We start from the raw sequence: 25,577 nt of genomic DNA on the forward strand, positions 1-25,577 counted from the left end.
GCTTAAAAGCCTGTTACGATTTGTTCTCTCTTCAATAAAAAAACACAAACTCCACTCATCAAGACATTAATGACAACCAACGGCAGGAAACAAGAAACACTTTTGTACCCCTTTTCCAGGACTGGAGGTTACCTTTGATTTTATGCTATGTCTTTTAAGGCAGAGCTCTGAGGCCTGAGGGGTGCCACTGGGGACAGACTTGCCGGCTCCCTGCTGTGTTAGCAGGTGGCAGGGGGATGGGTCCTGGGCCCTGAGCGGAGCTCAGCTGATGGATGCGAGTGAACCAGCACATCTGTGGGTTCTTGGGTTCAAGGAACTAATGGAGGGGAGGCTCCTCCAGCAAATTAGGTGGCAGAAAAAGAGGAAATCTGCAGAAACAAAAAGTGATGCACATGTCCATCTGCCCTGACAGTCTCTTCGTCTCCTGTCTGCCTCCTGGACAGTCTGCTGTGGGATGGACAATGAAGCAGAAGGCCTTGGCCAGATCGCCTGGTCTCTGCCCCAACCTAGTGGTGGGACTCATGGTCACCAGCAACAAGGATAAAAGGTCTTTAGGGTCATAAGCCACAAGCCAACAGGGCAGTCAGTGGCTCTGGTGCGGACAGAGGCCCAGAAATATGCAGGAAAAGAGCCAGCAAGGACCTGGCAGGCACTCAGAGGCCCCTCTTCAAACAGCAGACAGACATGTAAGACATCCCAGAATCCTGACACCATCCCAGGAGGAGGAGAGACAAGGCAGAGAAGCAGACTGTGGGCTTCTGTCTGAAAAGATGGTTAACTGGTAAGGGACTGAGCAGCCTTCAACTGGCAAGAGACTGCTGGACTGCTATGTGGGAATGAAACCTTGGAGCACGGTTTCTGCACAGCCACGTTTGGGTGTACAGATTTACTCTCCCACCACAGCCCTGGGGCCTGACAAGATCACATTGGCCACACTAGCTGACAATCCCCTGAACCAGGGGGCCCTCGCTGTGTTCTCGTGGATGCCTTGCTCCGCTGTGAGCCTCCGGCAAGTCCAGATGCTCAAGAGTGGTGTTAGTGATGCTGGCGGGGCAGCTGGGGAGCACACCGGGAAGACAGATGACAGAAGCCTCCTGTCTGTCTGGCTCCAGTGGGACCCACACTCAAGGTTTCTAAAGTCCACTCCCCTCCTGTGCTCTCTCTTGATAAGACCATGAGCCTCCACAAGCCAGATCCTCCCCCTTCACTGTCTCTCAGGCCTCAAGAGGTGGCAGAGGGCTGGGGGGGTTCCCCAACTCAACCTCCACCCCCTCCTCACCAATACATCCCAGATGTTACTGTGCGGCCAAGGGCGGTCACATGACTCAGCTGTGACCCGAGAGCTGTAAGGCCAGTCCCTGGGGCGGAGCCTCGTGGGGACTCAGTCTGTGCCTTTGGGGCCTTGACCCTCCCCACCTGTGCTGCCGGAAATGCTGGCAGGAGCTGGGCCAGTCACCTCGCGAGCAGATTGAAGAGGGTCACTGCCGAGGGCTGGGGGCACACCACGTGGCTGCCACACCTGCTCACGCTGCCTGCCTCTAGGCTCCTTTGATTTCAGAAAAAAATAACCTCCTGATTTGTTTGTTCTACTGTTTTGGGAGTTGGTGTGACTAGCAGCTGTATTAGTTGCAAAGTGCTACAAACTGGGTGCTTTAAAACAACAGAAGTTTATTCTCAGTTCTGGGGGCACTGAGTCAGAGCCCGGTGCTGGGGGCTGCGCTCCCTGCAGGCTCTTGGGGAGCTTTCTCTCTTGCCTCCTTCCCAATTCCTCTCAACTTCATCACATCTGGGAAGACCCTACTTCCGAATAAGGTCACATTCACAGATTCTGGATAAACACAAATTTGGGGGGAACACCAGGACAGCAGCCAAACTGCCAAACAGGCTGAAAATCACCCAGTTTCTCTAATGGAAGGGGACCAAGGCCGAGGGCACCCCCGTGGAGGGAGAAGAGCCCAGGGTCTTAGCGTCATCGGCAGTGCAGTCTCACCCAACAGTCCTCAGCCTTGATCTTCAGACTGGGTCCAAGATCACCTCTTAGAATACGATGAAAACCAGGGCCTTCTCCCCCCAAAACCCACATGTATACATAAAACATTCACTTGCTTTTAAGGATAAACTCTGCTACAGTCAACTAAGTTTACTAGCACACTTGAAGGAATCCAGGGTACAGAAATTCAAATCACAACAAAAAGGCATCTTCAGAGGCTACTAAGTGTTTCAGATCAAGAATTTTTATTTTACTAACAAAGTACTGACCATGTAAATCCTCTGCCTAGCTAGTTCCACTGTAAATTGATTTCCGGTACCAACTAAGAACATTTTCCTAATATATAGCTTCTCAGTAACAAATCCATTGTTTTAAGTTGCATCTTCATGTAAAAATAGGAAAACATAATGGTGCCTTTTCATACCTTAAAATATTAAAAGCAGAGAGGTGAACTGTGTTACATTTCCAATGTAATGTACATGCTTCCTTATAGCAAGAGGCAGAATAAACGACGTTATAAGGTCTCTTTTTTCCCCTGTGTAGCAGGACAATTAAGTTCTTTGTAACCTTCTTCTATTTAAGCATCACGTATTATAAATGTTGGGCACTGAAACTGAAGGGAAAAACCTCACAGAACTAACCACTTCTGTGGAAATTACACAAAAATTTCATCAACATAACAATCCCATGGTGACTCCACTATTTTGTTTTTGTTTTTTTTGGGGGGGAGTGTGATTCAGTTTGTTTGTTTATTTATTTTAATGGAGGTGCTGGGGATTGCACCCAGGGCCCCTTGCATGCTAAGCACGCGCTCCACCACTGAGCTACACGTTCCCTGCCTCCACTGTTTTTAATGAAATGTCATTGCCACAAAAATCGGTCTTTAAGGATAATGGAAATGGCACACAAACTACTTTCCAATTTCCTCAAATTCTTCCTCTCCGCAATGCCAGAGTAAACGCGTTTTCAGCTAAATGGCGGGAACAGAGGTAGGTAAGTGAGCCTGTCTTCACTAAGAAGGATCAGGAAAGGGGGTACAAGCCGAATGACCGTCTGCCTACAGTGAAGGTGAAACTGGGCAGTCACTGACCCTCCCTGTGCCTGAGGGCTGATGGCAGACCCTCCTCATAGGATCACTGTGAAGAATAAGTAAACAGCCCAGCACCCAGCCCACCACAGTCGCTCAGCACCCACAGCTTCCATTTCTGCACAGCCACCTGGCCTCCTCTGACTGTCTCAATGACCATTCTAGATGGGGACCATGCCCTGTCACAGAAGCAGGAGCCAGACTCAGAAATGCCAGGTCACTATCTGAGGTCTCCCGACCAGACAGTGGGGGAGCGAGGAGCAGATTCCAGCTTGACTGGACCCCTGAACCCTCCCAACATCCACAATGATGCCTATGACGCTGATGGGGGTGCTGGAGATGTGAAGGGGCACAGGATGGTGTCCTGGCGCTGACTCCATTGCCTCGAGATGCCAAGCCCTTTATCTGGTGGCAGAATGACCTAAGTGAGGTCAGCCAGCAAGAGTCACCTTTGCACAAAACAGACTGCCAGTCACTTCCCCTGGAGCTTTTCAGAACACTGGCACTAGCATCACACAGCCTGGACTTTGAGGACCTTGGGCTTAACACTGATGGGTCTGTCATTAAACCCATCAGTAAGATGGAGAAACAGCTGTCTCGGAAGACAGGTGCGATAATCACGGCGGCCGGTTGCTAGCATACTGCCTCGCTTTGTCTGTCATTGCTTAGTATGTTTTTTCCTTCTCTAGTTCCTTAAGTACCCAGATTAGTGGGTTCTTACCCCAGAGATTTCTGAATCTCTGATAGAGATTCAGTTACCCTGACCTCTGACAAATTCATATAAGGGACTGTCCCAGAGGAAATATGCAGGGGTCAAATGCAGGGTTGCCCCAGGGGCACACACTTGCTGAGAGTGGTAGAGGTTTATGATGTGGCTGTTGGTCAAGGAGGGGGCAGACATGTATTAGTCACTTATGGCTTTGGCGGGACCATTAGCAGAGGGATTTCTGCCCACAGACTGCGTGCCCCAGCTGTCCTGATCTTGGGAGAAGGCAGGTTTAGGAGAAGATGGTGCAGGTCAGATCCACCCTTTAGTACATGGTGTGTATTTCTGAGCGTCCCTGCAAATGCCAGTCCCCGTCCAGAAGGCCCTCCCACTCTCCTTAATACACTGCATTCTCCTTTTTTCCAAAGTCCACCTTAAAACTGTCAGGCATCAAGGCTTCCCTCTGCAAGCATCCGGTTGTTGGACTCCATCCTGATTCAACTTACATTGTTTAAAAATTTTTTAAATTTTATTTCTTTTATTTTATATTGATTTTTTCCCATCCTTTTTAAAAAATTGAAATATAGGCAGTTATAATGTGTCAGTTTCTGGTGTACAGCATAATGTCCCAGTCATGCACATATATATATATTTGTTTTCATATTCTTTTTCATTAAAAGTTATTACAAGATACTGAATATACTCCCCTGTGCCATACAGAAGAACTTTGTTTTTTATCTATTTTTATACATATTGGTTAACATTTGCAAATCTTAAACTCCTAAATTTGTCCCTTCTCACCCCCTTTCCCCCAGTAACCCTAAGATTGTTTACTATGTTTGCAAGTCTGTTTCTGTTTTGTAGATGAGTTCATTAGTATCTTCTTTTTTCTTTTTTTTAGATCCCACGTGTAAGTGATATATGATACCTGTCTTTCTCTTTCTGACTTCACTTAGAATGACGATCTCCAGGTCCATCCATGTTGCTGCAAATGGCATTATTTTATTATTTTTTATGGCTGAGTAGTATTCCATTACAGAAATATACCACAGCTTCTTTATCCAGTCCTCTGTTGGTGGACACTTAGGTTGCTTCCGTGTCTTGGCTGTTGTGAACAGTGCTGCTGTGAACACTGGGTGCCATGTATTGTCTTTTACTCTTGCAACTATCACTCAGAGATGAGGCTCAGAGGTGAAAAATTTCCTGAACCTGCACAGTTCTGCACAGTAAGTCCTGGACTCCAGGTCTTTTGGTTCCAAATGTGGTGTCTGTTCACTGTATTCCTATGAGTTCAGAACCCCACCTGTCCCTGCCAGTGTTCCCGAGGTCACTGGTGCTCTGGGGGGGGGCCCTGGTTTGCATCCTGTGAAGCTACGTGTCACTTTAGGGATTTCCGATGAGGTGTATTCTCTGCTGCGCTCCTTCCCTTCCCTGGAGTTCTGCTCACCTCTTCCATACACACGGAGCTCAACGGTAAAAGCTCTCCTCCACTGCTCCCTATCAATCAGGTACTTAAGAAACACTGGCTGAATGACCGACGTGAGGCTTTCCTGCCAGCATCAGGGCTGATTTTTATCTCCTGAGGAACGGATGCAGGTGCGCTGTTTCTGAATGAAGAATTAAGGGACGCCAACATGATTAAGCAGATCCTGGCCTGAGCGGTGGGAGGGGCAGGGGAGGCAGAGACCGTCACTGATGGCCTGTTAAGCGCCAAGTACTGAGTCAGGTGTTTTGAGCTCAGTATTTTCTTAAAAAGCAAAAAGCAGATCGCACAGAAAACATAATCAAGGGGCCTACTTTGCATTCAGCTGCCAGGATGGGTGACGAGCCTAAACGCAGCACTGGGGAGGAGCACGACTCAGGGAAGCCCAAGGGAAGACTAGGCAGGTATGTGCTTTGCACTGAAGGTTAGGCTTGGGTGGGGTCAGCAGACACACACTACTGTATATAAAACAGACAAACAAGGACCTACAGCGTAGCACAGGGCGCTACATTCAGTATCCTGTAACGACCTCTGATGGAAGAGAATATGAAGAAGAACATATATGTACGTATAACTGAATCACTTTGCTGCGCACCTGAAACTAACACAACACTGTAAATCAACTACACTTCAATAAAAAAAAGATTAGTGTTCGGGCCAATAGCTAGTTCTCTAAAGCAAGCTGAGTGTGCTTAGCACAGGGTTCCAAATCTGTACTGATCTCAACTGTCTGGCAGATTCTTCTCTTAGGACTGACCACCCTGCCAGCCAGAGGGGGTCATGGAAGCACAGCTTCTCATGGTGAAATCCACCCGATTCAAGATATGGCTGCCATCTTAGGGTCAACCAGGAACAGGTCTCTAAGCTCCAGTAACGGACAGATGTCTTTGTCAGGATATGTATTTCTAAAAATAAAAGCAGAAACAGAGCTAGGGCCTTACAAACAGGAAACACCCTGGTGTTTTGCCATCACGCCTTCTCATTTGGGAGCAAGGAGGGAGAAGTTTGGCTCTTTGTCCAGAGTTACATCGTTTAGTCCAATGAGACCCTTTGAACTGGGTTTCAGATGGATTTTGTGTGTGTGTGAATTTCAGGCCGTAAGGTTTGGTGGGCATGAGGACCTGGTGAAAGTTAAGCACCACTCCTCAGCAGTAAACACAGTCCGTGACAGTGAACGTTAGCCTCCTCACCTCAGGCTCTGCCTCCCCAGCCCTGCCTCCACAAGCCCTTAGGCTCAGCATGAGATGCCTGTGGTGGCCACACAGTCCTTGAGCCTTCAAGCTATTGGCTGTGAGCTGGTTTCTACTGAGATGGGGGATGGGGTGGACCAGTCTTTTGCCGCTGGGTCATTAGCTGGAGAGGCTGGGTTTGGAGGAGGTGGAGAGGCAGCCTGGTACTGGATGGCAGAGGACAGGTTATGTGTTCAGGTAGACAGTTTAAGAAAGACAAAGGATTTGGGAATTATATTTTAAAAAGAGAAAGAAAGAGAGAAAGATATCCAATTTGGGTTCCTCCTGTGGAAAAAAGCATGTGGGAAAATGGAGAGGCCATGACATGGAAAATAAAATGATGAAAGAGGTTTGGTCTGTCTTAACCTATGATCCAGCAATCCCACTCCTGGGCATATATTGGAGGAAATGCTAATTTGAAAAGACACATGCACCCCAATGTTCATAGGAGCACTATTTATAATAGCTAAGACATGGAAGCAACCTAAATGTCCATCAACAGATGATTGGATAAAGAAAATGTGATATATTTATACAATGGGATACTACTCAGCCATAAAAAAGAATGAAATAATGCCATTTGCAGTAACATGGAGGAACTAGAGATTATCATACTAAGAGAAGTAAGTTAGAGAAAGACAAATATCACATGATGCCACTTATATGTGGAATCTAAAAAAAAAAAGACACAAATGAACTTATTTACAAAACAGAAACAGATTCATAGACATAGAAAACAAACTTATGGTTACCAGTGGGGAAAGAGGGTAGGGAGGGAAAAACTGGGAGCTTGGGATTTGCAGATAGTAACTGCTACATATAAAACAGAGAAAAAAACAAGGCTCTACTGCATAGCACAGGCAACTGTATTCAATACCTTGTAATAGCCTATAATGAAAAAGAATACGAAAAGGAATATATATATACATAAAACCGAATCACTATGCTGTACACCAGAAATTAACATGGCATTGTAAATCAGCTCTACTTCAATTAAAAAACAACAGGATGGATGGTCTGTACTGAGGCCATGTGATTAGGGATGTGTCACCAGAGCCCAGGAAAGGAGAAGCCAGTGTACAGTCTGCTAAGTTTTTCTAAATAGGTACAGAGTTGGTGCAAGGAAGATGCTTCCCAGTCTTCTGATAATAAAACCAGGGACCAAATGATTTCCATTAGGAGAGAGCAAGGCTGAACAGAGGTGAGAACAGCACTGAACTCCAGGGGGCTGAAGGCCGCCTCAGAATGCAGAGGGCTCCGCCCAGAGCCAGCTGCGCATGCGCCCCAAAAGTGGGGTCACGAATGCGGGAACAGGGTGAGGAACACAGGAACTACATTTTCCCAAAGGACTTTAGGTTCTCCTGCTGCTTGAAGTCTGCCATGACCTAGTATCACCAGGGCCCCCAGGGGCTAGTAGAGATGATAACATCTCTTTGGGCCCCACCTCTGACCTACTGAATCAGAATCTGCATTTTTAACAAGATCCCCAGGGGAAGTATGGCTCATTCTTCTCCAGAGGACTTGGCCTCTCACAATTAAATGCGGCATTTAAAATTCTTAAAATAATTACAAAAAGCTTTTATCACAGTGCGGTTGACAGAGAAAAAGCTGTCTGGTGATCACATTTTCCTTCTCAGTTTTTCAAATGTCATCAGTTAATTGCCTAGTGAACATTTCCACAGACATCTATTGAACGTTGTTTTTATAAACATCAGAAAATCAGACTCAAAGTTCTTGCAGAGGCAAATAAACTGATTTTCAAAAATGGCCTCCTCTCACAGTTAATTCTTGCATAAATATTATGACAAGTACAAGATCAGGAAGGATGTGTGCGATAAAACAGCAGATCTGAAATCCAACCACTGACTGAAGGGTGGCCTCAGCACAAGCCTCAGGGGAAGAGGAGCCAAGGCCTGGAGTGGGGTCTGGGCTCCTGGCTGTGTGTCTGGATCCTGTAGATACTGTAGCTGTGCGCCACTGACCCTGCTGGGCCGAGGTCTCTCCACCTGTGAGATGGAGAGCAGCAGCGAGGGCTTGGAGGGCGCCTGCATCCTCACCTGTCTAAGGGCCTGTGGACCACAGTGCTCTCAGCCCGTTCATGGGAAACCTAATTTCCCCTAATTCACTGCATTTAACCCTCCCACTGTCTGTGTGAACCACCAATGAGAGGGCACGGGGCTGGAAACTCGTGTAAATACCAAACAGATGAACAGAAACACCTCCCCTGCGAGCAGGCAGGGTGGGCGGCACACTCGGCCCCACTGCTCACAGATCAGAGCCTGCGGGCGGCGCACCCACGTGCAATTATGTGTGAAGGACAGCAAACCGAACACCTAAAAATAGCCTGACTCAGCTACGAAGGTTCACACTGGCCATGGTTTTCAACTCAACTGTCAGGATGACAGGAAGGGGTGTAACTATAGCAACAGACAAATGAACATGTAAAAAAAGTCTTCTGGAGTGGATAGGAAAAATTTAGATTTAATAAAACACATACTTTCAATTTCCCGTCTCTAAATCTTTGAGTTCACATGGTTCAATTATGTGGAAGCAATGAAATGAGACCTTTGGTAGAGTTTCAATTAAGCAAATACACTTTCAGTTTTGGGTTCCAGAACCAGAGAGAAAATAACTGCTAATCAGTTTTATTATCGCTATAATTGAAGGACCACTGAAACACGTGCTTTTATGTAATTTTTACCTGAGATGTTTTTCTCTCTACATGTTCTATAAGTTGTAAAAGTAGCCTTCAATCATACTGGCAGTTTTAAGATATCACTGCATGTCTGATGAAACACAGGGTGATATGGAATTCTCTCCAAATGAAAGGAACTTAGTGAAACTAACTAACCTTAGCACAGGGTTCAGAGCAGTAACTCCCAGGATGAGTGTCTGAGGCAATTCTCAGGGCCCCCGGGGAGCCTCAGCAGAGCTCATGCCAGGGAGTGCAGACACACCGCTCAGTTCTGACAAAGCTGTTCCTGCTCAAAGAGCTCACACACCCCTTCTAAGGACCCGCACAGCCCAAACTCCAGCATCTTTTTGCATCATCTGATTCAGGAATATTCAAGTTAGGTGTCGGGAAACGTGTTGCTTCCAGCTCTTCCCCTCACTAGCCTGGGGCCCTAGACAAGTCACTACTCAGCTCTCTGGTCACGGGCTGGATGAGTCTCCCAGGGTCTCCCAGGAGAAGGGGCAGTTATGAGTTAAGGGGAGAGAGGGAAGGGTTTGTGTTGAACACCCAGCCCATGCTGGGCTTTAAAAATACATCGGTCTTAAGAATATGAAAATGAATATATGTGTGTATATGCATGACTGTACACCAGAAATTAACACATTGTAACTGACTGTACTTCGATTTAAAAAAAAAAAATACATCAGTCTTGGCAACGAACTACAACACAGACACCTGTATTATCATTTTCTATGTGAAGACATGACCACAAGCAGGCTGACCTCAGAAGCGGCAGAGCCTGGTTTCAACCTTGTGTCTGTCTGATGCCCACTAGGCTGTCTCTCCCTCTCAGGTACCACTGCAGCCGCTCTTAGAGCGGACTCTTGCTTACGGCGCAAAGATCGACCCCCAGGTGCTGGTTTGAGCACTTGAGCTGTCTACAGATTTTCCAAGCACAGAGGATGAGGTCCCTTGGAAAGTCCCTCCGTAATCTTCCTCTCGCTCAGGCCACCTCTGTTGGTGGTGATTTTCACGTCAAATATATTCCACTGTGCCACCTGCTTTTTTCACTTGATAGTACATCATGAACAACTCCTTAAGTTAACAATAAAGTATTTAAAATTATAAAGATTGCATTACTATATTATAATCCATCACTTAATGAAATTTTTCAGTTGTTCCAATTTTACACCACTTTACCGATCAGGAAAAATGGAAAAGTTCATATGGAAAAAATATTAGGGTATTAAAGTTACTTTTAAGGGAAGTGTAATAAGTCAAAAAGTAAATCAAGAGGCTCACCTCAATTAATCTTTGTGTTTTCCTCAAATTTCTGCTGAGAATCAAAACTGCCTACAACACAGGAACACCCTTTAACAAACCAGTGTTATATACACAGAAGAAATAAAATGCACCTGTAGGCCTTAGGGCGAGAAATTCTTTGTAGCAACCCTCACCCCCACTGTTAAAATGTAGTCACGCTATTTATCTGAGGAAAAGAAGCCGACAGCTATGCGGAGGGGTTCTGGCTGAAAGTGAAACGGACACCCGAAAACAAATCGAGTTTTGCAGCCAGTTGAAAATTCACAGCTGGTACGGGCTTGTCTTTAACTGTGGTGTTTCCCCCTTCCGTGCAACGAGAAAATGCTCTTTGAGTGCTGATGGAAAGAACAAAATCAGAACAAAAACTGTTTGAAAACTCTCAGGCTTAAGTAAAGCTGCTTTAAAAGCCGCTATGTGGACCAAACAACTTGGAAATTTCCTAACAGGATTTTTCCAGCATTTCAGTAAACCTTCTCAGTCACTTTTTGCTACCCGACTTCAATCAAAACCCAAATCAAGTCATACAAAGGTCAGTCACGTAGCTAGAGAAGCCAAAAATACACACATGTGTGTGCACACATTTAGTTTAAAATTAAAATATTTAACTGAAACTAGTATAATACATATTAATTTATATATAAACTATCTCTTTATTATTTCTTATTGAGGCATTTTTAAGTATGATGCTATCAGATAAGATTCTTGTAAAATTCTATATGCACTTTTAAACTTGAGCATAAAGAAGCATATAAATAGAGTTTATAAAAATATTATTTATTTTTTAAACGGAGGTACTGGGGATTGAACCCAGGACCTCGTGCATGCTAAGCATGTGCTCTACCACTGAGCTATACCCTCCCCTCTAAATGGAGTTTTGAAGAGGGTGGAATCATTTGTGACAGGGGAATGTTTGCTTGGTTAGAGATACTACCCTTTTGATCACTTACCAGGGTTTCTCCTGCTGTTTCCCTCTCTTGAGCCCTTCCTCTGAAGGAGGGTCTAGAAAGCAGAAAGAAGGCCGAGGACAGAACAGGGCCCAGCCGGCTGCCTGGTAAGACACTGGGAGGCGGCCAGCCACTCCCAATCAAGCACCTCTTCAAATCCATAAGAGAACGTTTATTACTTGCTTGAGGCCAGGATGTTTTAGGCTGTACCAATGAGAGCCACTCTGGCCACATGCAGTGACTTGTGACCTAATGAGCTGAGAGCCCGGTGGGGTCCACCTTCAGCGAAGGCCCCGGATATGGGCCGCTCTCAGGGCCCCCGCCAGTGGGAGGAGACCCTGGTGGGCTCGGTCTGGTTTCCTGCACCGGTGGGATGTGTCCTGATGTCTCACAGTGCGTGGTGCTGCCCCTTCTCCACACTCACAGGGCTGCATCCTGGCCATTTCCATTACGGCACGTGACTCAGTTCCCTAATCTGCTCCCAAACTGCAGATGCTAGACACTGGAGGAAGGAGAAGGAAGGGATGTCCTTTCCTTTCTCCCTGAAACGTAGTAACTGTATGTGTTACAAAAGCTTTGCAAGCAGCCTGGAGTTACTGAAGCAATACATATGCGATCCAGCAGAGACCATTTCTAATACAAAATACACAGTTTTCATAAAGGTGAAGAGTAATGCTTAAAGACTTCCTATGTGACATACGTACAACACACATGTAAACAACTTCAAACTAAGACATCTCCTAGAACATAAAGTCAGAAGGAAGAAAAGGTCATGTGAGTCTGACAGACGTTTCAGGCAGGTGGCTCAAAACATTTATTTAAAAAGTAAAGCACTGTCAAAATAATAATCACATTAGGGACTATGGACAGGCTAGCACACAGTAGAGCTGATTATCTTATCTTGAAAGCTCGACGTTTCATTTTGCTTTGCGGCAGATAGACGTACACAAAGGGCAGTGTAGCAGTTACGAGCTGAAATCCAGGGGAAGGGGACTGGGGGGATAAATTAGGAGTCTGGGATCAGCAGATACACACTACTATTTATAAAATAGATAAACAACAAGGTCCTACTGTAGAGCACAGGGAACTATATTCAGTATCTTGTAATACCTATAATTAAAAAGAATATGAAAAAGAATATATGTATCACTGAACCACTATGCTGTACACCACAAACACAACACTGTAAATCAAATATACTTCAATTAAAGAAAGAGTTGAAATCTATAGTCAGACTGATTTTGAATTTCTCCTCCACTTACTAGTGTCACAATTCTGGAAAATTTTATTAATCTTTGTGGACAGAACCATGCATCTACTGGAGCCCGGCTGTGAGGATTACATGACATAATTCACATGAAGCAAGCTCAGCACAGGCCCTGGTGGCTGTGACTGTCATCATCCGCACGGCCAAAGTATCTCACTCACCAAGATGAGCGTCCATCACCTTTGCACAGTATTTGCACATGGCATCCAGGTCATTCAGCTGTCCTTGCAGGAAGGAAATCTGGGCTTCTAATTCTTCTTCCTAAAATGAAGGGGGCAAGGATAAGAAAATGGGGGGAAAAAAAAATCAAAGACAATCCCCAAAGTTCTCCAGACGATCTGGACTATTTTAAGCCACAATGTCTTTCTAGTCCTGGACAAAACAAAAGAAAGCAACAAACAAGAGCAAGCCCACGACCGCCGCCGCCCACAGCACAGAGAAAGGGGAAGGTGGAGGCTTGAAAAAAAATCTGGACCTTTCTGAACTGAACGCCAGCTTTGTGCCATGTATAACTGTTTACCCATACAGCCTTGTATTAAAAAAAGCACATAAAACATCTTCAACAACTACTGAGTTACATAAGTTGGGAGAGTAAATGGGTTCACTGGACCCTACTCCCTGGACATCTGGTGCAAAACTATTACATTTTCTCACAAGCAATTGACAAACCAAAGATCCTCCATCTGTGTGAGACAAATCTCATCATTTTTGAGACAATGATAATCTCTAAAAATGCAAGATTTCCCAAAGCACTGGGAAGAGTTTTGTCCCCACAGCCCATAATTAGCGGCTCTTACATTTCCTCTCTTAATAGAGGATTTTATTTTTTTATTTATACATTTATTTTGATTGTTTCTAGGAAAAAATACTCTGGGTGGGATAAATATCTAAGTGGTAAAAGACAATCTAACTGTAACAAAAGGATAAAGTCTGGGTCTTTTGTTTGTTTGTTCTGGGGGGGGGGTAATTAGGTTTACTTATTTACTCATAAATTTATTTAACGGAGGTACTGGGGATAGAACCCAGGAACTGTGTACGCTAAGCATGCGCTCTACCACTGAGCTTTACCTTCCCCGTTTTTTTGTTTTTTGGTGTTTTTGAAGGAAGAAAGGAATACACACACAAAAATTTCCCAAGGAAATTTACAAGATGAAGGGAGTTTTTCTCAGAGAAAGAGACTAATCTTCATTGTGTAGGATATTTTAAACCAAGGTAGTTGGAATACAATGAAGGGAGGCTGCCAAAGCTGGCTAGGCTATAAAACTGCTCTTCCAATCTTAGATGCTGCTCCCTTTACATAAGAATCCCCTGTGTCATTAAAAGGGAACAGAAACCTACCAAGATATGCTTTTTCTCAGAGATTGAGATAATCTGACACATACATGGAAATTAATGGTTGAAAAGGTTCCTCGTGGGTGTACCATATTTTAGCAGTACACATATGCAGCGCTGAAAAGTATCATTTTTAACGGCTGCCTGGAGAATGAGCCCTTTGGAATATGCATTTAAATGCTTGATGCAGAAAACAGACCCAGCAGTAGCTCTAAAAACAAATGACTGTGAAATGCCCTCTGTAGGATTACACAAGCAGAAACCGTGAACTTCACATATCCCACAGGGTTCAGCAGCCTCTCCTCCGATCTCAAATAAAGACAAACACAGCCAGGAGCAGCTCAGCCCAGGATGCATTACTGGGGCCTCAGGTAGGTGGGCCACCCTCCTACTCTTTGGCTGGGCTTGAAGGTGGAAAAGGATGGGGTGTTTCGGGGCATTTTTCTTCTCCTTTTCGCCTTTGTTTCTGCACAATCTTGAATTTCCCTGTTCTACCAGGGCCCTACGGGAAGCAGAGAAAGAAGGCTACATCCGTTGGTTATCAGTGGTTGTGGTCAGTCTCCAAAGATGGCCACCATCAACTCTTTCCCATCAGCGTGCCTGTGGTTCCACTCTTCGCGAGGTATTGTCTGTTTCCCTCCTCTTGAATCCGGGCAGGCCTAATACTTGCCTTGATCCAGAGAATGCAGCAGAAGTCACACTGTGCCAACCGGGGGCTAATGTAAGAGGCCTTCCAACTTCTGCTTTCCCTACAGGAAGCTAGCTACCATGTTGTAAAGATGCTCAGGCTAGAACACTGACAGGGAGCAGAGAAATGTGGAGAGAGAGGGGCCACAGGAGAAGCAACGAGGTTCTAGACATGTGAATGACATCTCCCTGGACCTTTCAGCCCAACTCACCTGAAACCACCCCATGGGTGATCCAGTCAGCATCCTGCGGAACAGAAGGGCAGCCCAACCAAACCTCGTTCAAAGGCCTGACCTACAAACCTATGAGCAGCAACAATGTCGTTCTGAGGGGTGGGGTTTGGGGGTGGTTTGTTACACAGCAACAGATACCCGACACAGTGGTGGAATGGAGAAAACGCTGGACTGGTATATGGCATGAGGAAATCTGAGTTCTATTTCCAGTCCTGCCATTAACAAGTCATGTAACCTTAAGTAGCCCTCCACCCAGCCTGGGGCTAACTTCAGCTTGCTCTGGAGAAGGCGTAAGTCAGACACTTTGCTCCCAAGGAGCTTACAAGCTTGTAGTTGGAATAGGAGGGTTATATCACTGACTAGAGTTTGAGGCAGAAGATATGAAAGTCTTATAATGAGATAAGAATAATCGCTCTGATAATCCTGGTCCTACCTCCTGTCCCTTCTACTGAACAAGTCACCTTTTCAACATCTTACAAACTGGCTGAGTCTAGACCTGTACTGAAGCCAGAGCCTGGCAGTCTTCTGAAAGAAGGGGACCCAGCGTGGCCAGAGTTTGTCCCTGCACTTGGCTACCAGCTGGGGTGCTGACAGCCCAGAATGGCCCAAGGACCTAGGACTGTCCTACCTCCTGGCTTAAAAGCATCATCTCTATTTACTCCATGTAGTTTAATCTGGATTAAGCAATCACTTCTTGTAAGATTCAAAAGCCCTTGGAAGCTTTCATCTCCAGCCATCATTCCTACCTAAATGGATTTATTTTATTCAGTTTGTTTTCTTTTTAAAGGCAGGGAGGGAAGAAGAGCTTGAGAGAAGACCCTTTAGAGGACACAGGCCCGCTGCGGGTGCTGAGGTGTCGGACGGCTGGAGGGGAGTATGCAGCTCAAAGGGGTCTCTTCCTCAAAACACTTCGCTGTGCTAGTAGGAACATTACTGTAAAGAAAACGTGATGCAACTGACACTTCCCAACCTGTGCAGTGCACAACCTGCACAAGCATACAGGGCGGACCCAAGAGCACAGCAGCCCAGAGCACCTGCCAGGTGAGCATAAAACAGTCTTCCAAGTGTGCAACCTGGCCTAGGGTTCTGGTGGCAAGCGAGGAGCATCTTGCCTGCCTAAATCCTGAGGAAACCTCCACACAAATGGCATCAACACAGTAGAAAATGGCAGTTCACTCATTTAAACCTTTCTTTCAAAGGAAAGCTTGCACAAGAGCCCAATTACGAGATAAGAGGAGCATTCTGGCTGAAACAGGTTGAAGGGCCCAAGAACTTCTTCCGTTTGGAAGTTTGAAGTCCAGTGTATTCTCTCCCTGGGGTCTGCTTCATCTTAAAACGTTCCTAAACCCTTCAACGACCACTCAGACTTTATAAATAGGAATAGAATCACTTGGAGGCAAAAGGGCGGCTTGTCATTTACTCTTCGCTCTTTGATATAATTACAGATAAAAGAAAAAGCCAAGAACAAGCTTCCACAGTTGTGGGACTCGCCTTCACATTTCTAGCTCAGCTTCTCCTGCTCCATATGTCTCCCAGCTAACGTGCTTCAAACATTGACAGCTTTAGTCATTTGTTTTCATTAAGTTGGTCCTCCCTAATCAAAAACAAATGCTTGGCTAATCGCCTTGAGGTTTTGTGGAAACAACCAGTTAGTGTCATTTTTATGTATAAATAAGATGTGAAGAGAAATGCTTATTAGATTTACTTCTGCATCCATGGTCTGCCTCCCAGGGCTGGAGGGAGTACAGTGATGGAACAGGATGGAATTCGGGGTAGACAAAGCTGGGTTCAAATCCTCTTTCTACCAGTTAGGAGCGGCATCCTCTTGAACAAGTTCCTTAATTTCTTGGTCCGCCCTCACCCTCACTTGGCAGCACTGGTGGGAGGACAAAATGGTAACACATGGAGAGTGTCTGGCACGGAGCTGGTACTCAACAAAGGCAACTGCTTTTTCTTTAAAAAGTTTTTTTAATTAGGTCAAAACAGTGAAGTAGATTTTAAATACAGAGTTTTCTGAGTCACTCTTGGAAAACACTGGTTTCTGGTTTAAAAACCTTTAGGGGGTTTAGCCCAGGAAGATTAATTAGGGCGGGGGTGCCCAGCACTGTCTTAAGTTCTGGACAGCAAACTGACGTACAAGGCAAGAAACAGATGGGGGATTATGAAGCAGGGCCACGTGCAGACTTCTGTGTGCACCACACCTCAACAGTGCCTGGCAGCCCCGGAGGGGAGGACCACAGGATGGGGGTCATCCCCTCGGAACAGCAAAACAGCTGGCATCTAACCCTTGTACGGCAATTATAATACGCACGACACTGAGCTTTGCACACATCAACTCATTTAATCCTCACAACAGACCTATGAGGTAGAGCTCTCATTATCTCCTACTTGAAGCGTGGTCTCCTTCTCTGTACGCCACATTCTCTGGAGGGGTAGGCCAAGTCTGAGACAGCTCTTTGAGAGTCCAAGTCACGTGGCCCACTGTTCCCATTTCCCTGTGTATGTATGTTTTCATGCTAAATTACCAGGCCCTTCCAATGTATCACTTCCATCTCTCCTTTTCCTTTAAGAGAAATCCACTATTTACAATGTTAAGTCCTAACCCCCAACTGCTTACTGAATTGTTTGCCTTTAAAAACATTCAGGCCTGACTGCCTGTGTTCTGTTTCGTTTGTGGAATAATTTTTGTTTTGATTGTCTCTGGAGAAATGTTTTTCAGATTTGCTTTTTAAACAGTGGTGTTACTACCATCATTTACCCCCAAACAGTTGATGTGTTATTATCCTTCCACTGAAATAGCATACATCTCAATTGCTTAAATTGTTTTATAATACATGGATTTTATGTATTAATTTTGTTAAAGGTTTCCACATTCTTATGCTGTTTTTTGGTTAGTAACATGACGAGCTTTTGCAGTTTATTGTTTATTCATTTTTTCATTAATTTATTCACCAAATATATTCATCCGCATTGTGTTAGGCCTTGTGGGAAATCAACAAATGTGTATTCTGACCTCTGCATGTCTAGGAGGTAAGACATATACATGAAGCCCAGAGAGGTGGGAGGTTAAGTTTTGCAGAAGACAGGAAAGAACCTTCACAAGGAGGGCAGACGGCTTCCAATTCATAGAGGTGGGAATGAAGGCAGACTTTCTGGAAGAGGCAGCATTATCTATTAATTAATGGAGGTCCTGGGGATGGAAGCTGGGACCTCGTGCATGCTAAACAGGTGCTCTACCACTGAGCTACACTCTTCCCTCCGAGAGGCAGCATTTTTGATGGGTCTTGAGGAAACAGAAATTGGTTCAGAGGAAGTGAGGAATGAGATGTTTTCGGAGGCAGGGACCCAGTAAACAAAGGCGTGGACTCAGAAAAGTGAAAGGCACGGGCAGAGAGCTGGTCACGGAGTGGAGGTGGTGTGTGGTGAGTGGCAGCAAGGTTCTCCCCTCTGCTCACCTTCATCCCTACTATGTCTTCACTTTAGAAGATGATGTTTTGGGGGCTGGGCTCTGACGTGCTGATGCTGTGGTCACTGCCCTAACATGCGCCCCCTCATAATGATTCCCCAGGGTCCGCGGCAGGGTCCTTGTCCCTGGACGGACAAATGGAAACCCCAGCGGCTTGGTTTGGTGAAAAGTGGGGCAGGAAGGCACCAGGGCCGCGTTCTGCTTCACCTCTGAGCAGGGGTCCTCAGATCACAGAGACACAGACAAGGATCTGACACTGACGGGCAGGTGGCAGGGACAGGCCAAATGTAGCCAGCAGACGACAGGAGAGATGCCCCGTCTCTGTCGAGCAGATGGTGAACAAGAAGTGGGAAGTGACAGAAACGGAAAGTCTTAGGAGAAAAAGTGGGATGGCCATGGATGTTCTGAGGAAGCCAGGGTTACACAAGGGCACAACTCCACACACACACACATATACACACACACACACACACACAGCATGGATGGAACCCAGCTAGAGCAGACGGCATCAGCAGAGGAAGACACCACCGGAAAAACATGGAGCACGTGGAAGACTTTTCAGGAGCATAAAATTAAGTGGTCTGGGTGTGTGACCCAGGGCAGCCCTGTTGGGGGGGTCAGCCCTGCTGGGGGGTCAGCCCTGCTGGGGGCCAGCTGGATCGTGGTCACAAGCCCCAGATGAGTGTGTCTCACATCCGCACGGACTGTCTCTGGGACCTCGACCAGAGAGCAGAACTGGCTGAGCCTCAGTTTTCTATCTGTAAAATGGGGATGATGATAATTCCCATCTCAGCAGATTGTTGGAGGACTGAATTACCCCAGATAGTCCAGCTGAAGGGCTTGGCACTCAATAAATGTTCATTTTATTACCTCCAAATTATGAATATAGTTCTAGAAACATTCCAAGCAATTATGGACACATGCAAAACAAATCCCAGGAAATTCCTCATCCTCTTGATGGCAACAGGCACACACATATTCCACACAAATCCTAAACGTCTAATGGCAGGAGACTTGGGTAACTCGTGGTACACTGATGCACAGAGTATCCACAACCTGAAATCAAACGTTCTCAGAGGAAAACATTTAATAAAAACATATCACATACTGATTGGAAAAGCAGTAGGTAAAGATTCTGTTCAAAGGTTCTGATTCTGTTTTGGGGGGGAAAAAGGAAAGACATTCAGTAAACTGTTTATATTGGTTGTTCTTCAAAAGGTGAGATTATAGGTCATTTCCTCTATTATTTTTTTCTGGATTTGCTACAATGAAATCAGATCATATTTTTGTAATAATGAAATCAGTAACATAATAGAGAGGAAACTTGAAGAAAATTAAAAGGTGATTACCAAGGTAAAAAAGGAGGTATTTATTATTTTTAGATCACCAAAGTTGATTCCAAATCAAACTTTAAGCTACACTGTAGTCTACACAAATCTGTTCTCTAAACAACGCTAAACAGTATGAGGAATTAAATGAAATAACTTGCAAAAAGTAAATAATTACAATATCTTGTCCAATGGCCGAACCCTGAGCAGTACTTTCAGGGCAACGGCTTCTTTCTATGCACTTAACGTGGGAACATCAAAGGATGCTATTCTTCGTGGGTTGCCCAGAAAGAATGGGATTCTTCAAGATACTTCAGGAAATAAAGATAGTTTCAAATTCCGCAGTAAATAAAAGAGTTCCTATTTTCAGACAGGATGTAAACAAACATGTTAAATGTGAAGGAAAAAGGCCTTTAGAAATTTTGAACTGGAATTTAAAACTTAAGGTGTTTAGCAAATCATATAATTTCAGTGCTGGCATTTCCTTTAGAGATAATTTATTTCAACCCCTTATTTTTACAAATAAACTTTGATACGGGTAGTGGCTAGCTGGTAGCAGAACTTATCCAAGCAGGCTTCCTTGTTTCTCAGGCACTGAGGAGTGCTGGTCCCACCACCGAGACGCATGCCACCTGGGGATACCAGGGGTGTCCTCCCAGGACGGCGTTTTCACAACAGCCACTGAGGCCTTCCCCTCTGCCCCATGCCAGGCTGCAATGGTGATGCTCCTTCCTGCTTGCTGTCACCTAGAATGGCACTAAAACCTAAACTTGACAGCACTTTATATGAATTTTCATACTTCAGTTTCCTCCAGTAGGCTGAATGAAACAAGTTCATTAAAGAATACAGCTCTGGGTTAGATGATGGAGTAGGAACCACTAGAAATCTGTCTTCCCACCTGCACAATAACTGCACTAGCAAAATCATCTTATGTAACTATTCTAGCAAACTTTTAGGGAAGAACTAATACCAATCCTTCACAAACTTTTTTAAAAAACTGAAGATGAGGGAACACTGACCAACTCATTCTATGAGGCCAATATCACCCTGATACCAAAGCTAGACAAAGACACTGCAAGAAAAGAAAATTATAGTCCAATTTCTCGTATGAACAGTGATGTAAAAACCCTCATCAGAATACTAACAAAGCAAATTCAACAGCATATTGAAAAACTATACTGGTATTTATTCCTAGAATGCAAGGATGGTTCAACATATAAAAGTGTGAACAACATCACATTAACAAAATGAGAAAAAAAATGATCATCTCAGTTGGTGCAGAGAAAGCATTTAAAAAAATTAAACTTTCATGACGCCCTTTCATGATAAACCATTCAATAAACCAGCAATAGAAGGAAAGCACCTCAACATAATAAAAATCATACATGAACAAAACCACAGCGAACATCATACTCATTTGTAAAACACTGAAAGCTTTTCCTCTAAGATCAGGAATAGAAAAAAAAGATGTTCCACTTTTCACAACTTCTGTTTGTGATTTAGGTGAGAAAGAGATATAAAAAAAAATTCAAATTGGAAAGGAAGAAATTAAATTATCTCTATTTTTAAATGATATAATAGTATATGTAGAAAATCATAAACATTGCTGAAAGAAATTAAAGAAGAGAGATAAATGAAATAATTCTATGGTCATGGATTGGAAGACTTAACATTGTTAGTATGTCAGTACTATCCAAAACGACCTACAGGTTCCATGTAGTTTCTATCAAAATCCCAGTGACATTTTTGCAGAAATAGAAAAGTTTATCCTAAAATTCATATGGAATCTCATATGGAATCTGAATAGTCAAAATACTCCTAAAGGAGAACAAATGTGGAGGACTAACACTTCCTGATTTTAAAACTTATTACAAAGTTACAGTCAAAAAAGTGTGGTACTGGCATAAAGACAGACATACTGACCAATGGAACAGAATAAAGAACCAGAAATAAATGGTCACATATAGGGTCAAATAATTTTTGGAAGGGTTCCAAGAAATTCACTGGGGGAAAGGACAGTATTTTCAATAAATGGTGCTGGGAAAATTGGATATCCATTTGCAAAAGAATTAAGTTGGACCTTATCGTTCACCATACACATATTACATAATTAACTCAAAATGGATCAAAGACCTAAATGTAGGATCTAAAGCTATAAAACTCTTAGAAGAAAACATAGAGCAAAAGCTTCATGACATTAAATTTGACAGTAATTTCTTAAATATGACACCAAAGGTACAGACAACAAAAGAAAAAACAAACTAGACTTCATGAAAATTAAAAAAAAAAGTGTGCATCAAAAAACACAATCAACAGAGTAAAATGGCAGCCCACAGAATGAGAGAAAATATTAACAAATCATATATATGATAAAGGTTTAATATGCAGGATATACAGAGAACTCCTAAAACTCAGTAACAACAAAAACATTCAGCCTGATTAAAAAATGGACAAAGGATTTGAATAGACATTTTTCCAAAGAAGACATACAAATGGTCAACAAGCACATGAAAAGATGCTCAACATCAGTAACCATTAGGGGATGCAAATCAAAACCATAAAGAGACAATAGCAAATGCTCGTCAGAATCTGGAGAAACTGGAACACTTGTACACTGTTAGCAGGAACATAAAGTGGTACAGGCTGATATGAAAACAGCATGAATGTTCCTCAAAAATTAAAAATGGAATTGCTGAATGATCTAGCATTTCCACTTCTGGGTATATACCCAAAATAACTGAAAGCAGAGTCTCAAAGAGATATTTATACACTCATGCTCACAAGAGCATTATTCATAATAGCTAAGATGTGGAAGCAACCAAAGCATCCACTGATGGATGGATGGATAAACAAAATGTGGTCTATATACACAATGGAATATTATACAGCCTTTAAAAAGAAGAAAATTCTGACCCATGCTACAACATGAATGAACATTGAGGACATTATGCTAAGTGAAATAAGCTAGTCAAGAAAATACAAATACTGTGTGGTATTTGGATAAAGTACCATTTACATGAAATGCTTGGAGTAGTCAAAATCATAACCACAGACAGCAGAATGGTGGTTACTGCAAGGAGGGTGGGGTAAGTGGAAGGTTATTGTTTAACGGGTCTAGAGTTTCACATTTACAGGATAAAAGAGTTATGGAGATGGATACCCAACATTATGAAAGAATTTGATACCACTGTACTCTACACTTAAAAATGATTAAGATGGTAAATTTTAAGTTATATCTATTTTTTATCAAAATAAAAAAGAGACTATTGTCTCCCTAAAAAGTTAAAAATTGCCTGTCCTAAAAACAGCATGGTCAGGTGAGGCAGGAGCCAGGCTTCTGGCAGCTGGGCTCTCTGATCACACAGCCTTGGCTGGTCCCCACAGGGATGGTCCCAACCTGTTCCCTGCAGCAGCACAAGAGGAGGGGAGGGCAGGGCACCAGGCCAAGGATAGGGAGACACTTACGTTTCCATGCAAAAATGTTCTCCACCAAACTGCAGCTTGACTTTAAGCATATCCCTCAAGTTGACCAATTATATCTTAAATCCACATTCATGTCATTGGTTTACATGCGGAAATGATCCAAATAGCCTTTTGAAGTCAGGTGTTGTCAGGTTAAAATAATTAACTCAGATCACATGCTTGCCGTGGGTGGGACATATGGGTTACGGATTGTAAGTGATATTTTAAAAATAGAACATGTAAAGCTCACAAAATTAAGAGAAAGACATTTCCTCTTATTCAACTGCCTCTCATTTTTATTGAGGAAGTTAAAAAAAGATCTTGGTTTCTTACCCCATTCTATTCTTTTGCCTCTACCTGAAAAGGCAGAGATTACCTGCTGTCCAGTCATGACTAGTGACTTTCCTTTTCGTAGATGGGAGTTAAACATGCCTCTCTATGCCTCAGTTCTTTCATCTGTAAAACGGGAGATAATTATAGCACTGACCTCATCCAGCCTTCTGAGGATTAAAGGAGCTAATACATGTAAAATGTCCTAAGAGCAGAGTCCACGCGTGGAAAGTACACTGTTTACCCATCACCCACACGGAGGACATGTTCACATTAGGATACGTTTGAAGCTGGCTCTATCTATAGACAACCTCATTTCCGATTTGGTATTCAATTAATCTTACTTAGACTAATTCTTTTCAATCCTTAATAAGCACGAAAATTACCGGAGAAGGTCTAACATAGTAGGTCTGAGGTGGAGCCTGAGATTCCGTATTTGACAGGCTCCCAGGGGATGAGTACACATTTGGTCCATGGACCACACTCTGAGTGGCAAGGATTTAAATGACCATCTCCTGCCCTCCTTGTTTCTTCTGAACAGAGCTTCCAAGCCCTCTGGGACGTCTGGGAAGCACTTTAACATTTCCCTGCTCTAAGGCAGTTTTAACAGATGTTTGCATGGTTAGATGCCTATTGGTAAGAGTCCAAAAGACTCTTCTCAAGACGAGGGAGGGTGCAGGGTGGAGGGAAGAAGGGTGACAGGCTTGTAAGGTAGCTTTCCAATCCCCCTCAGTCCATTCTGTCCAGAGTGGCTTCATTATTCTATTCAGAACTGACTCTTAGATTATTGGGTATCAATTTATTCTACTATAAACACAAGCACTTCTTTTAAAGCCAAATATACATTGATTTTACTGGGTTCTGCATGCTCTCTTCTGTACCTTTCGAAAAATCAGAGGCTGTGTATGAAGTATCAGAGAATAAAGGATGCTTTTCAAGCATAAATCAAATAAAAAGAAAATAGTAGAACATATCCATAATCTATGATATTTCAGTTCTCCCCTGAGTTTTTGAAGCTATTTTAAAAATAATTGTAAGTAATATTTATTAATTACTTTGTGCATTTAGAAACATGTTTTATGCCTAATGCCATTTCAACACTGTGGGATATTTTAATCTAACTTTGCCTTTCTAGAGGTTGTTTACAAAAAAACAATAAATGCAGTACACAGAAAAGATAGGAACAGTGACAGAAGACTAGATCATGTACTATAAATTCTGAAGTAGACTGAATAAACTTACAATCCTGAAATAAAAATACCAGAAATTAAAATCTTCACCTAGGACAACCTCACACAGGTGTCACCAGAGGAAGAATAAAACTTACTTTCATAGTTACAAACCTTACTACTTGCAAAAATCCCATTACTGCTCCTTTAAATAAATAATCACATGCATACAGTATGTCTTAGGAATTTCCTAGCATTTAAAAATTCAAAAGGTGTAAAATGTTAAGCGTAGTTGTTAAGGCAATTGCCTGTCTTCTGAACATTTTAACTGGGAAAAAAAAAAGACTTCTCTTAGAAGGGGTTGTGTTTGGCAGGCTCATTAAATGGCATTTGTGGGGAAAGGTCCTCATCTTTGGGACTCTGAGGTTATCACCTTCATGTTGTGCTTTAAAATTAGGCAGCCTGACCAGTCATCTGTAAACCAGAAGAACAGTTCTCTCTTCACCATATCAATTAGCACAGATGTTACCTTATTTATCAAGGGTTTTCCCCTCCCCACTTCCATGTGATCAGACCAACTGATGAAACCGCCCAGCCAGCACCTGCGTGCTTTCCCGTGCTGTTTCTGGCACCAAAGTAGGCGTCTGCACACTGGCTGACCCAGACTGAGAGTGAATTGTCCATCCTTGTACCACTATCTCTACGCTGACGCCATGATGTCCCATTAGAGACAGACAAAACATGGCGCCCTACAGCCAATCCAAGCTGGGGATCAAGCTTGGGTTAAGAAGTACTTTAAGTTACAACTGGTAAAGGAAACCAAGTGTTGGGAAGGCTCTGATGAACACAAACACGACCAATTCTGAG

General features: G+C 43.7%; 1 protein-coding gene across 7 annotated transcripts in view; it reads right to left on the bottom strand.

Moving 5' to 3' along the window:
- Positions 1–25,577, bottom strand: part of TBC1D5 (TBC1 domain family member 5) — a 498,316-nt gene that overhangs the window by 11,168 nt on the left and 461,571 nt on the right. For all 7 annotated transcript variants that reach the window (XM_064490964.1, XM_064490965.1, XM_031470042.2 and 4 more), the window contains one exon: positions 12,865–12,964. In XM_064490964.1, the coding sequence (XP_064347034.1) occupies positions 12,865–12,964 (100 nt within the window). The remainder of the gene's footprint in view (positions 1–12,864; positions 12,965–25,577) is intronic.

The sequence above is a fragment of the Camelus dromedarius genome, chromosome 2 (genome assembly GCF_036321535.1).
Source record: "Camelus dromedarius isolate mCamDro1 chromosome 2, mCamDro1.pat, whole genome shotgun sequence".
Lineage (NCBI taxonomy): Eukaryota > Metazoa > Chordata > Mammalia > Artiodactyla > Camelidae > Camelus > Camelus dromedarius.